Raw genomic sequence first — 15,043 nt, 5'->3', positions numbered from 1 at the left:
CATTTACCCCTAGGGCTTTGCCCTACTCTCGGCACCCTAGCCTAAACCTGTTTTGGGCTATACTTTTTCAACCTAATGCTAATTTTTGACATTTTAAATAATTTTAACTTGAATGTTATTATTATTTTTGCTTCCACGATCGAGCCCATTTGGGCTCGATCTATTGAATTAATTAAAGTGACATGTAGTCCATTAATCTGATAATGAATCCAAAATTATTGACCTGAAGATCACTTTTTGACATTATCAATTCAATAATTTATTTTTCTTCTTTGAATCGTTAACTCATTTTCGTAATCCCGAAGCGCTCACACTTGAGTTCCTAAAGCAACTCAAATCCACTACACTTAAATCAGCATATTGCATTCTGTGTTCTTGCATGAACCTTTCTTTTATGAACTAAATGTTCATAAACTAAATTGAACATGTAGTTTCAAATTTAGTGCCTTTGAAACCCGAAGTTTTCTTAAAACAATACACCCATGAAAACCCGATGTTTTTCATGTAAACCATGTCTTAAAACCCAAATGTTCGAACTTTGATGCTTATGGATGACTCAGTCCCATAGCACTAATCACAATCTTGTTCCCTCTAATTCAATGGATTGTGGAACCGTCACAAGTTCAATTTATGTAGGATACAAGACATGAATCTCCACTTGACTATCAAGGAGCTGAGAAACATTGAAGCCAACAATGGCATGGAAGAGCTAAATAAGCCTCCATCATGATCTTCATTCAAAGACTTATGCCCAAAACATTACCAACAGAAGTCTCTCCGGAACGAGGATTCCATGGCTCTTTGGCTCACTTTTATAAACTATCTAATCATGAAAGATATTGCTCGAAGAACACCATGATTATGTCCAGAGAAAGGTATAGACACAGTTCGGCTAGAGTCTATCAAAAGGCTCAAACCCAGTTCGGTCAGAGCCTACTAAATAGGGATGCCCTGCTTCGGCAAGGATGCACTGAAGGGTATGCTCTGCTTCTGCAGAGGTGCACCAAAAGGTATTGCTCTGCTTCGGCAAAGGCCTACCGAACAAACACCTCCAGCTTCAACTGGAACCTACCAAACCCAAGTTTGGGTCTCTCTCTCTCACACAATCCAATTTCGAGTTTTTTTTTACAACATATGGTAGAATCAGGGCTTGCCAAGGTGTGGCATCATGCCTGAAGCGTGATCCTTGGCACCTAAGACCTAAAACTTCAAGAATAAGGGATAGTATTCTCAAACCTTAACCCTGCAGAATCTACCTCTGTCTTGATGGAATAGATCATTGGTTATGCACCTATTCATGCCCTTACCAATGTTGTTAAGGGGTACCATTCTAGTAGTCAATATGTGAGACTAATTTTTTTCCACCGAACACCGTTGGAATAGCAAAATTTTGACATGAATGGCGTTGTTGGCCAAATCCACCCTAGTAACTTTGGTTTACTTTGTGAACATTTTTTTCATGTTCTTGGATTCAAGTTTGGTGTATGTTTTAGTTATGGATAATCTTATTGATATTGTCCTTGAATATAAGTTAATTGAATCATGTTTCTTAATACATGTGACCCAATTCAATTAAACACGTGATTAGGTAGGAATGTAGGAAAGTTAGTTGTCTGGATGAATGCGATACTATGCACACTAAATTTACACCTAAATCACATCTCTAACAATGACTTCAGGTCTATCCAACCTGATTAAGAGCATTGGTACACTCCTAGTTGTATGAATGGTACTGCATTACCATTTAAGAGACATTGTATTATCACCGTTCTGGGTTTTTAAGGATGTCCGAGATGATAATGATCATGAATGAAACCACTGAAGAAAATAGAGTGAAATATCTTTTCACCACCTCTACAAATAAGCCTAAAGCTTTGTTTTGGGGCCAATGGGCTGCTTCCTAACTGGGAACACGCCACATGTGGCCGGCTTAGAGCCTGGTGATTGAGCAGTTTGCTTGCTTTGACATGACCATTTATGACACTTAGGTCGAACAATGATGCTACAACGCATCTCCTTACCCGAAGTAAGGATCTTGTGTTTGCAAGCACACTTTGCCAAAGCCCGTTCGTTTGGGAAATTTGATTTTTATATCATTCCTCGCAAAGATACGAAATGACTCTCTTTTCACAGTGGATTCAAGGGAATATATGTGGACTAATCCAACCAAAATGCAGACCATATAAATACTTATGGTTTTGGTTGATGAATTAACAAACTAGTCACATGTTTGTCTACACACATTGCTGCTAAACCTTCTGGCCGATTAAGGGTTCACCACCCTACTTATCCCTTAAAGTTCAGGAGACTGGATAATGCAGAGAGTTTATATCGACAGTTTTCGATAAAGTATTGCATGTATTTTGGGTTTATAATTGAACATCGAATTCCCATGCTCACCCTAAATAACCTTGCCTAGCGATCATAAAGCGCAATTTAAATGATCGCCCGGATTTTGGTGAACGTACCAAGTTTTCGATTTCTACCTAGGGCTATGCAATATTGTATGCAGTTATATTGGTCTGCCTTGAGGCCTATTGCCACCCAACCATCTCGACGTTAAGTTGGTTATTGGGTACGAACTTGACGATTTTCGTATTTACGCATTTGGGTATGCATTTCATGTGCCAAGTTGCGCCGCCACAATGTACCAATATAGGTCCTCAATGAAGGATGTGAATCTTTGTCGATTATGATTCTCCTTCACACTAGCTCTCTTAGAGCCCTTGCACGCGATCTCTTTACCGCTCATTTGCGGGTTGTCAATTTAATGAGATAGTTTTCCCGCCGTTAAGGGGAGATAAGAACATTAACGTTCCTGTAGAATGGCACGAATTTGTGTGGATGTTGCCCGCTATGTCTTATCTCGATCCCCATACCACACAAGTATGATAAGCAAATACGATGAATTCTAGCTTCAGAATGTTGATCTAAATGCATTCTTCTGATCTAGCTAAAGTGACGAGATTATATACCAGCTGCAAACATGCTTATAAGGATAGACGTACTTAACAAACGTCGAGTCAACATTCATGGAGGGTGTGCCGCCCCTGTTGGACGGTTTGGCTGTCGTTGTTGGATGGTCTGGTACACTGGCAGATAGTCAATCAATATGTCTTAACCTGGAACACGACAAATCACTTGGTTCATAGGATTCACTTCCCTAGAAGAAGAAGAAGACACAACACAAAATGAATCTACACTTGATCGTTGTCTCAAATCATTTGCATCTCATGAGATTAATTCGGATTACTCCCAAGACATGAAGTTTTTGGTCCAGTATACTAGTTGGGATGAGCTAAATGGAATTAAAATGAGATTGTCATCGATATTGTTTTCACTTATATGGTAGTTACTGATATAAATGAAAAGCAACGATATTGAACTGTGTTCTGTTGATTAAGAGACAACGTAGAACTAATTGGACAACCAAAATCACAATCCAAGTCAAATTCCTTACCAAAGTGTGTTTTGGACCTATCGTTCATACACTGCCCAAAGTAACCCTGTTGTGTTACAAGTGGGAAAGGAAGCATTATGAGATGAATGAAATAGTGTGATGTGATGCATGCCTACGATGTAAGGTTTCTCTCAAAACGTCATGTAATTGATAACAACATTATGAAATGTGGTTAGTGTTTTCTCCATGGGGATATTGATACGGAGATTTACATGTAAGTTCCCAAAGAATTACATAGACTGGTTCAAATAGTTCTAAACCACAAAACACCCTCTTGACTTGTTTGAGGCGTTCACCTATGGATTGAAGCAATCCGACGGATGCCAGGTGATTATTTAATCAATCAGGCATATGAATGAATGCCTTTGCGTGTTAAATTATGAAGTCTTATTCCGAATTGCTAGAGTTACGGTTTATGTCGTTAACATGAGTCTCACTAAGACTCTAGAAGAGCTTGAGAAAACTGCCTTGCACCTGAAGATGGAATTTGAAATGAAGGATCTTAGGAAAACTCATTTATGCCTTGACCTAAAGTTGAAGCATTGTTCTGATAGTACCTTGGTCTACCAGTCGAACTACACCCCGAAGATGTTACTTTTGAGTATACCTATGATTGTCCATATGTTATATGCAAATGAGACCCTTGAAGAGGTTATGAAATCCGAAATTCCATATCTGAGTTCAACTTTACGTTTCATTGTACTTAACTCATTGTATTAGACACAACATCTCATTCGTTGTTGAGATGCAGCACCGCGCCTAAACGTAACCATCGAATTGGTATTAAAGACATACCCTGAAGGTACTACGAGGGCAAATCCCAATGCATCTTGAGTGGATCCAACCCCTTAATCCTCGAAATGATGCTTACCTTGTTTGTTATGCTGATGCTGGTTATTTATCAAAGCCACACAAGGAAAAATCTTCAAATGGTTATATCTTTACCGTTAGCGATATCATAATATCTTAGAGGTCCACGATATGACCTTAGTTGCAAAATCTTCGAATCATTCCAAGACTCACCTCACTTCACTACGCCACAAGTGATACATGGTTAAGAGTTCTTGTTGAGCATATTCGAAGTACTTGCTGTTTTTCATCCATCGTTGAGTCCTAACAACAATCCATGAAGATTATGCCTCATGTATCAACTCGACCAAGCCATAATACATCAAGGAAGTCAACGCCAAGACATATTGATTCCACATCTACATCAGCAAAACATCAGGAGATTGAAGTCATGCAAGCTGGTCCCAGATAACCTTGTCGATCTCTACACAATGTCACTGCCGTAGTTAATCTTCCATAAGCTTGTCTGAGGAATTGGTATACCTAACTATTCATATGCAATGCTTGTAGTTCTCATTTGGAAGTTATGTCAAACTCAGGGGGAGTATCCATAAGTATACTCACTTGATCATAATGTACTCTTTTTCCCTACGATTAGGAACATTTTTCCCACTGGGTTTTTGCTACCTAACTAGGTTTTAACGAGGCACCCATCCTGGGCTGATCATACCTTTGTGAGCTCTTCTACTTGCGTCCAGAAGACGTATAGTTTTGACTTAATGCAACTTCTCACTTTTCTCCTTAGTCTATGGATTTTTCTCCCACCTTGGGTTTTACCATAGCGATGTTTTGTGAGTTTTACTTTTTATGCATTCTTCCATTGATCTGAGACTTGCATTCGCTCATTGTATCAACGACTTCATCAACTGTACTTACTTCATCGCTGAAGACTTGATGCGTCATTTACTTGAGTATTTACACACTCAAGATGAAGTGATGCAGTCCTATTAGATTAGGAACATGATTGTGTAAATCCTAGTAGATATAGGAATACCTCTCGTATTCTTATTAGGAGTTGATTACCTATTAAGAGTTGTAATCCTAAAAGGCTAAGGAATTAACCTTCCCTACTACTATAAATAAAGGCATAATGGGGTGGAATAGAACACACCTCATAATTACACATCTCTCTCTTCTCTCTATGCCGCACCCTCTCTCTCTCTATATGGCCTCCATAATTGTTCAGTAAATTATGCTTACAACAAAATTGGAATTTTTGAATCAAACAAACATAATTAAAATTTAATGAAAATAATTTAAAATTCCGAATTTGAAAATACGGCAATGAATAGTGAAATATGGATGGTATTTCACACAAATGCCATCATAATAGGAGCAGTTAAAGAAGAGATGATCGTGGGACTCAAAATATTAGAGTTACAAGAGGACATATGAATCCTACGTACCTTGGTAGCCAACCAATCTCTTATATCAAGCCAAAGAATAAAAGGGAACAATTTTATTGAATCATACCAGATTAGCTCAAGAAATTTCAAGTTTAGAGGCACGAAATGGCTGTCAAGAAGATCAAACTGAGGAGGAGAAATTTTGATGTGTTCTCGCCACTTGTGCCAAGTGGTATTTCCCACCCAAATTTAGATAATTGAAAAGAAAATAAATAATATCTAAGTGTGAAATTAGGAACACTACGTAGCACAAGTGCCGGCACTATTAAAATGACTGAACACTGAAAAGGCTATGAGAATGGCAGATTGAATACCTCGTATATCACATTGTTGTACAATATATACAACACAAGTCAACTATTCAACCCTACATTAAAGGCTAGGGAACAGTGACCTATATTTAGTGGGATTTGACTCAAACCTATTTAGGTAAATATGATACAAGATATTTACATATAATACAGTATAATATGTCCTAACACTCCCCCTTAAGTTGGAGAGTGAATATTATGAAGTCCCAACTTGTCGCGTAGTGTCACAAAGTGATCTTTCCCCAAGGCCTTAGTAAATAAATCTGCTAACTAGAAACGTGTAGGTATACGTGAATGACTAATCATTCCAGCTTGCAATTTTTCTCGAACAATGTGACAATCAATTTCAATAGGCTTCGTCCGCTCATGAAAAATAGGATTAGCTGCAATATACAGGGCAGCTTGATTGTTGCAATATAATGGTGTGGGAGCCTTTTACAGAACCTGCAAATCTTGCAATATATAGCACAACCAAGTTAATTCTAAACATATGTTCGCCATAGCTCGATATTGGGCTTCTACAGACAATCGAGAAACATTGTCTTGTTTCTTGGATTTTCATGAGATGAGAGAATTTCCAAGAAAAACACAAGACCCTATAACTGACCTTCTAGTGGCACAACAACCTGCCCAATCGAAATCACAAAAGGCCTTTAACTCAAGATTATCGGAGGCAGGGAATAACAAGCCTTGACCAGGAGTGCCTTTGATGTACCTGATAGAAATTTGTTGAGCCGACACACAATGTTCTCCCCCTGTCGGCGAAGACCAGAAAGAGGTTCCATGAATACAAGCTTATGCAAATCACCATGTAAAAAGGCATTTTGAACGTCTAATTGATTGGTGAATCAATGACGGGCAGCAGCTACCGTAAAGAGATAACGGAAAGTGGTGAGTTTGGATGTAGGAGAAAAAGTTTCTTGATAGTCAACGCCCTCAACTTGAGTGTATCCTTTTGCAACAATATGAGCCTTGTACCGTTCAATGGTACCATTAGACTTGTATTTGATTTTATAAACCTATTTGCATCTAATGGGTTTGTGACCAGCAGGCAGGGGAACCATGCTCCAGGTATTATTATGTTGTAAAGTCTCGAATTCAGCATGCATAGCCTATCACCAATCGGGATCAAGGATAGTCTGAGCATAGGAAGTGGGTTTAGTGGGACCTGTAATGGTAGCTAGAAAAGCACACTGTGTAGTAGAAAGACGTGAGTATGAAAGAAAATTAGAAAAATGATACCGAGTACCTGAGGTAAGACGAGGCTGCAAAGGAAAATGACTGACTTGGTTAGCCACGTGATATTCTTTATGCCAAACTAGAGGTTGCTTAGGATAATGGGACTGTCGTGGGGGTGGAGAGAATGATGTGGCGAGAGGAAAAGAGGTGTCTGACTGGATGGGGATGGAAGGGTGGGTAGGTTTAATGTAGATAGGGAAAGAGTCTGATGGGGGGTTAGAAAAGTGACATGGGGGTGAAGAATGACTGATAGAGGGATAGGGTCCAGGGGAAGATGGGACGGTTGGAGGTGGCAGACTCATTTCAGAATGAGATAAAGTGTGTGAAGTGATGGGAGGTGAGATATTGATGTGGGTGGAGTCCGTGGGTGGTGGAAATGAGCGGATATGTGGTACCGTGTAGGAGAGGTCATGTGTATCAGTTGAGATGGGAAGGGACGGTATGGCAGGGATGTCCTCGGGAGGGGGTAAAGGGGACACAGAGTGGAAAGGAAAGGTATTTTCAAAAAATTTAACATCACGACTGACAAAGAAGGTTTTAGTCTCCAGATCATAAAGTTTGTAACCTTTCTGACCAATTGGGTAACCAACAAAAATACAACGCCTAGCATGAGGGTCAAATTTGTGTGTGGGGTGAACAACAATGGAGAAGCACAAACAACCAAAAACTTTCAAGTGATCAAAAGACGGTGAATGCTTGTATAATAATTTGAAATGAGATCTATTGGATGACAAAGGGGATGGTAATCGATTAATGAGGTAGACAGCGGTGGAAACACATTCGCCCCAAAAAGAAAAGGGTAAATGAGATTTGAACAGTAAGCTATGTGCAATGGTGAGGATGTGCCTATGCTTACATTCGACAACCCCATTTTGTTGAGAGGTGTAGACATAAGTGCGTTGATATTCAATGCCATTGGTTTGGAAAAAATCTTTCATGGACAAAAATTCAAACCCATTGTCGACTCTTATGGATTTGATTTTGGCATGAAATTGAGTATGAGCAAAGGTAATAAACGGTTTTAAAAGGTCTTGAGTTTCATATTTATATTTCATCAAAAATATCCATTGCATCTAGTAAAATCATCCACAATGGTGAGAAAGAATCGAGCCCCTGAATGCATGGGAATTTTATGAGGTCCCCAAATATCACAATGAAGTAAATCAAATGGATTATGAGTTGATATAAAACTTGAAGGAAACGGAAGTCTAGTTTGTTTGGCTATAGGACAAACGTTACAATCTTTATCAAAAGAAATATTATTCGAGAATAATGAAGGAAATACTAATTTAAGGCGAGTAGGCGAAGGATCTCCAAGTCGCATATGCCATAAATTGGAGGAGTGGGAAACTTGATAGGAGATGGGTGTCCGTTGTAATGGCGACATGTAATAAAGACCATCACGTTGCTTACCCGATCCAATCATCTTCCCCGTAGCCAAGTCCTGCAAGACACAAAAGGTGGGAAACAAAATGGCACAACAATTTAGAGAATCAGCGACTTGGCTATCAGACATGAGATTTAAGTGAAAAGAAGGAACACACAAAACATTATCTAATGTGATATCGGAATTGAACGATATGGTGCTAGAGGAAGTGATTGTGGCGGAAGAGCCAATGGGTAATTTAATAGTAGATATTGGTGAAGGTTCGGTTGTATTGAAAAGTGAGGAGTCTGAGGTGATGTGATTGGTGGCCCTGCTATCCAAAATCCAAGGCTTTATAAATATGGAATTAACAGAAGTAACAGTAAAATGGCATAGACCTTCAGCGTTTGCATAAGCACTGTTATTACCAGGAGCATAGTTTCAATTTATCATGGATACAGCTTAGGCCAATTGTCGAAGTTGTTATGCTAAAAGTCATTGCAGAGCATTTTGATTGAGACATATGTGGTTGAGAAAGGGCAACTGATGTATTGGCAGCAAGAGAAGAGAATGTAGCAGTTGCATTTGCAGCACGTGAATTGCTGCTATGGGACCCACGGGAGTGTGACTTGTTGATGTATTTCTTATCTTGGTTTCCCCCGTGACTAGAGCCCTCGGTCCCATTTTTTATTCGGCATCTGTCTTCAGTGTGGCCTCTATTGTCACAAAACTTGCAATAATATTTTTGAGTCCTACAATTTTCAATTGTGTGCCCATCTTTATCATAGTATTCGCAGTGAAGATTCTTGAAACTATCAGAGGAATGGTTCAATCGACTTTGGACTGCAGTAGCGATTGAGAAATTTTCGGTTGGTCCCGATGTCAGTTGTCATTGTGTTTCATCTTGAATGACAAGTGAATATGCTTGACGAACTTTAGGCAATGGTGTCATCAAAAAGATATTACTACAAACTCCATTATAGACATCGTTGAGACCCATAAGAAATTGCATCATCCGATCTTCTTATATTTGCTCATTATGTGCCTTTGTCTAATCACAGATAAGAAGAGGTTGATATGTCTTCAATTCATCCCAAAGGCCTTTAAGTTTTGTAAAATAAGCCGAGACTGTCATGAAGCCTTGTGAGAGAGATGGATTGACTTCTGAATTTGATAGATTGTTGGTACATTCTTCTGTGAAAACTGATCTTTGAAATCTTCCCACACCTTTTAGGTGTTTTCGGCATGAACAACTCCTTTAGATAAATCAGATGCAACTGATTAAGCAAGCCATGACAAAATCATACTATTGCATTGATTCCAGAGAGCATATTCTTTTGGTTGGTCTGTTGCTGAAGGGGGCTGAATGGAGCCATCGATGAAGCCAATTTTGTTTTTGGCTGTGAGAGCATGTATCATGGATTTACTCCAAGATGGATAATTAGGTCCATTCAATTTCTCTAAAACGATCATATGACCGGGGTTATCTGAATGGTGAACATAGTATGGACTTGATGAATCCATGCCGATATTGCTTTTATTTTGATTTTTTTGTGTCTGACATGATATTTGGAAATAGGATGAGAGTTGAAAACGTGGACAATCAGGCACCTGAACTTTATGCTCTGATACCATAATGACTGAACATTGAAAAGGCCATAAGAATGGCAAATTGAATACTTCGTATATCACATTGTTGTACAATATATACATCACAAGTCTAACTATTCAACTCTACATTAAAGGCTAGGGAACAGTGACCCATATTTAGTGGGATTTGACTCAAACCTATTTAGGTAAATATGATACAAGATGTTTACACATAATACTGTATAATATTTCCTAATAGGTACTCCTAAAATTTTCCCACTGCGAAGAGCCCAATACACGCCCCGGGAGCCACCTCGCTTTATCATGACATAAAGCTGGCATTCGGAAGAATATCCTTTATGAAAACTCTAATTCCAAGACTTACCACAAAGTATCCTTAGGCCCCCTCCATTGATCGCCTTTTACACATTACGATCAATTTCAACACGAGCAAAGACTTCCCGAATCCCAAATCAGGGGCATGGCTTTACCACAATTTTTGAAATGGAGATGCAGCTAAGAGATTATACTACATGAAAGATCAAAGAGTAGTATTATTCATCAATCAATATTTTACTCGATCATTACATTCCCCAATTGGGCCCTTTTTTCATCAATATTGCAGTAAACAACATGAAAGTAAGGGTCCTTCCTTGCACCAAGTTAACCCCATGACGCCCACACACTTTTAAAACAAAAAAAAAATCCGAAAAGCCAAATTATAACCAGAAAAGACGGAAACAATACATATACGAAGCAGCAGATGGATAAATCAACACTGATTTTCATGTCATCAAGCACCCACACTGTGAAGCACAACGGTCTCGACAGTGAGGCCAGGCCCAAATCCGAAGAGTACGCCCCACTCCAGTCCTTCTCCAGTTGTTTTGAGTCCTTTCTCAGCAGACTTCCTCCTCACTTCGTCCAAAATAAACAAGACACATGCACTCGACATGTTGCCGTAATCAGACAGCACTTGCCTTGTAGCTTCTAGTTTCTCCGGCTTAAGTGCCAACTTGGACTCTACTTGGTCCAGAATAGCAGGGCCACCTGGGTGTGCAATCCAGAAGAGCGAGTTCCAGTCCGAAATGCCTATAGGCTTGAAGGCCTCGTTAAGGCTCTTTTCGATATTCTTGGAAATAAGGCCGGGAACGTCCTTGAGAAGGTGAAATGTAAGTCCTACTTCACGGAGATGGCCGTCAATAGCCCCATCACTGTCGGGAAGAATGGTTTGTGCTGCCGACACCAATTCAAACAAGGGCTTCTCAACTTCGGGCACTGGATCCGAACCAATGATGACGGCCGCTGCACCGTCACCAAACAAGGCTTGACCCACAAGACTGTCAAGGTGGGTGTCACTAGGCCCGCGGAAGGTGACCGCGGTGATCTCAGAGCACACAACAAGAACACGTGCACCCTTGTTGTTCTCGGCCAAGTCCTTGGCCAAACGGAGGACCGTCCCGCCGGCGAAGCAACCTTGTTGATACATCATGAGGCGCTTGACGGAGGGGCGGAGGCCCAAGAGCTTGGTGAGTTGGTAATCAGCGCCAGGCATGTCGACACCGCTGGTGGTGCAAAAGACCAAGTGGGTGATTTTGGACTTGGGCTGTCCCCATTCCTTAATGGCCTTGGTGGCAGCCTCTTTGCCAAGCCTTGGGACTTCAACAACCACCATGTCCTGCCGAGCATCGAGTGAGGGAGCCATGTACTCGCACACAGTTGGGTTCTCTTTCAGAATTTCTTCAGTCAAGTACATGTAACGGGTCTTGATCATAGATTTGTCACCTGAAAAGTTACATACCATTTGTTATTCAAGAATCAATTTTCTGGACCTTTAAGTATATATATTGATTGCACGGAAAATAAATAAATGCAATTATTAATTAGGTTTCCCCATAAGTCCTTTCTTACAGGCTGATGTGCAAGGCAGCAAGGAGGTTTTGTTCGTCTTTAATTGGTCGTTTAATTCTTTTTCCAGCTACTAGATTCTTCATGCTATTTCTATTTTTGACCAGAAAATATTTTAATTTCAAGTACCAAAGACTACGATATAACAATTGAAGCGAACCACTGTCACAAATATGAAGTTTTCTAAGGGAGAAAAAACGTTTGTTTTTAAATTACTGTTGGAAATAATATTCATGTTTAATTAGTACTGTTTTCCCCTTTCAAAAATAAAAATAAAAGTGCTGTTTTGTACTTGTATTAATTAACACAATTGCCCCCTCTTCAGATATAAGTAGTTTACAGAGAGAGAAACCATGACCATTACTCTGAATTTTGTTTCTCTGTGGCTATATTCGTAGTTCTTCATTATTTACAATTATGGAATTTGTATCATGAATAAACGCTAAAGAGAGAAATAAGAACAAAATGTAACAGATGATGACAAAACAAACAATTATTCAAAGAGAAATGAGAATTAAAAAAATTGGTACATACACATGCGCTGGAATTTTTCTTTGAGCTCAGTCTTGTGCTCACTGTTGGTGATACGGAAGTAGTAGTCGGGATATGTGGCTTGATCCACACAGTTGGGAGGAGTTGATGTCCCAATGGCCAAAACAGTGGCCGGACCCTCAGCCCGTTGAGCCTTGCGAACTTCCTCGACGGTCACCATTTTGATCGGGTCGTCAAGAAAAATCGAAGAGAGGAGTTAGTGGACGTTGCAAGGGTAAGTAAGATAGCAGGTAAAGGGTGTGACACAATGTTAAGGGAAGTGGATATATTTATATAACGCGCAAAAGAAGGGAGGGTAGATGAGGATCATGTGCCTGACCCATTACTTCGTTAGAAACCCTCAACTACCTAAGGGGAAGGGGGCTTGTTGGCACGTGCATTTTGTGTGGTCAGCTTTGCCTACTAACCTCTGCATGATTTGGAATGTGCTTGTTCTCTCGTTTTACCTACCAAACAAAGGGTAGGAAAAAATCTACGTGGTATATTTATATATGATTTGGTAAGCTTAGAAATTCCAACGGAAACAAAACAACAAAACTGAAAATCGTACATCTAATGTGCACTACTAATAATATAACGTAAAATTCCCTTAATTGGCTTTAACTGTGAGTAAATTCTCATGATGCTGGTAACTCCCAAACACCATTAAACGGGAGGGCGGTGATAATTCGGTGCATGCATGGTGGAATAACAAATTTAAATTTCGAGAAAAATTAATAACATGTACATTATTTTTTTAAACAATAAAACATGTGTTAAAATATTATTGGATAATATCAAAAAGTAAGTACTAATCAAGTATTACCCTTTTTTCCTGTGTTATCATTCTCCCTGCTGTCCCAAACTATTATTATGCATAAAATTTATGATTTACTTCTCAGATTTAAGAATTTTCTGAAAGAAGACTACAGAGAATTTGATGGTAACTGAAGCAATTGAAGAAATAGTCAGGAATTGAGGATCATCGATGGTTGTTTGCCTTCAATTCAAAGACTTGGCAACCACCACGGTCTCCGATTAACTGGATTTGGGATTTATCCCATCGTCTAGATGTCCTTCTTATTTATTGCACAGAAATTGCAGTTCCAAACGTAAAGAACTTGGTCACCACTCTCGCCACTGTCAGTCTGTCATTCAAGGTTTTGGTCGGCGGCAGGCATATGCTGGTGAACCTTGTTTTTGGTTTGTAACCTCAGAATTAACGGCATAATGCTAGATTTGCAAATTAAATGACGTATATCAATAATAAATAAATACATTAATCAACACTTAAGTAATTAATTCAATTTTTGTTCGAATAATCCAACGCGACTTCCATATGATTTAATTTACAAAATTTAATCTATATATTTAAGGGAATTGTTATTAGCACTCCAAAAATCTCATTCTACACTCCAAACTTTTTTATATTAGGAAAGAAAAATACACTTATGAGGAGTGTAGAATAAAATTTTTGAAGTGCCAATAACACTTTCCTATATTTAATCTCCTAGCATTACCGTGTATTGATTGTAGTAGGCAAAATTTGAATAGAGATGTACTACCTCTCAGTAATGCTAGCTGGTGGTACTGTATATAATTTTTTCGCACTGTGGTAAGATCAGAAAGATAAAATATTTACCGTCATTAGGAATTAATTTCTGAAAATCGCTTAACAGTAAAACTCCATGGTAAACTATACTTAGCCGAAATATATTGATACTTGCAAATCGCTTATCCAACACATAGTTATAAGTAGTCAATCGTTTGTATTATGATCTAACGATATTTTTTTTACTTTTAAGTAAAAGGTCTTAGATTCAAATTTTATAAGTATCGAATTTGTAACCAATTTATTCTCCTCGTCCCTTAATGTAAATATATATCCGTCCAAACTGAACGGATGAATATATAATTAGCTCGTCCTCGTCTCCAATGTATTCTTATTTAGGTGCAAATCTTTACAAGATTATGATCATAATCCGAGTATGCGTGGATTGGGGGACATTGCATATATAATCTTGGACTAGATATACATCGATGGAATTTGAGAGCAGATATAGGACGTGAGCTAATTACTTTTGTTTGCTAAACTCCATAATTTGCTTACCAGTTTTAACTTTGAATTGCCTACAGCTCCGTATCTTTCATTCAAAGATAAATACATACGTACGATCACTTAGTACTGCGGTCTAATAATATTTCTCTTAACTTGTAAGTGAGAAGTTTTAGATTCGATTCTCGCCAAAGGGGAATTCGAACCACATTATTATGGCTAGTTCAGTGTGAGGAATAGCCCACTCCCCCACCCCTTAGTAGATAATATCGTTCATTGAAAAAAAAAAAAAAACACACGTATGTACTATGTACATATACGTACATA

General features: G+C 38.9%; 1 protein-coding gene across 1 annotated transcript; it reads right to left on the bottom strand.

The window, feature by feature from the left end:
• Window positions 1-10,751: 10,751 nt before the first annotated feature.
• LOC137722404 (polyketide synthase 5) lies at window positions 10,752-13,002 on the bottom strand. The gene is made up of 2 exons (XM_068461393.2): window positions 12,664-13,002; window positions 10,752-12,006 (listed from the first exon to the last, which is right to left on the bottom strand). Exons 1-2 carry the CDS (start codon window positions 12,839-12,841, stop codon window positions 11,015-11,017), a joined length of 1,170 nt encoding a protein of 389 aa, XP_068317494.1. The 5' UTR covers window positions 12,842-13,002; the 3' UTR covers window positions 10,752-11,014.
• Window positions 13,003-15,043: the final 2,041 nt, after the last annotated feature.

This window comes from Pyrus communis, chromosome 4 (genome assembly GCF_041283825.1).
Source record: "Pyrus communis isolate YQ-2024b chromosome 4, ASM4128382v1, whole genome shotgun sequence".
NCBI lineage: Eukaryota > Viridiplantae > Streptophyta > Magnoliopsida > Rosales > Rosaceae > Pyrus > Pyrus communis.
This window is presented reverse-complemented; position numbering and strand designations above follow the sequence as displayed.

Bases quoted from the DNA above. Each gene is read 5' to 3' on its own strand.
- LOC137722404 (XM_068461393.2), bottom strand. From the start codon at position 12,841: ATGGTGACCGTCGAGGAAGTTCGCAAGGCTCAACGGGCTGAGGGTCCG. The intron at 12,007-12,663 runs GTATGTACCAAT...GTAACTTTTCAG, and splicing joins AGAAAAATTCCAGCGCATGT to GTGACAAATCTATGATCAAG.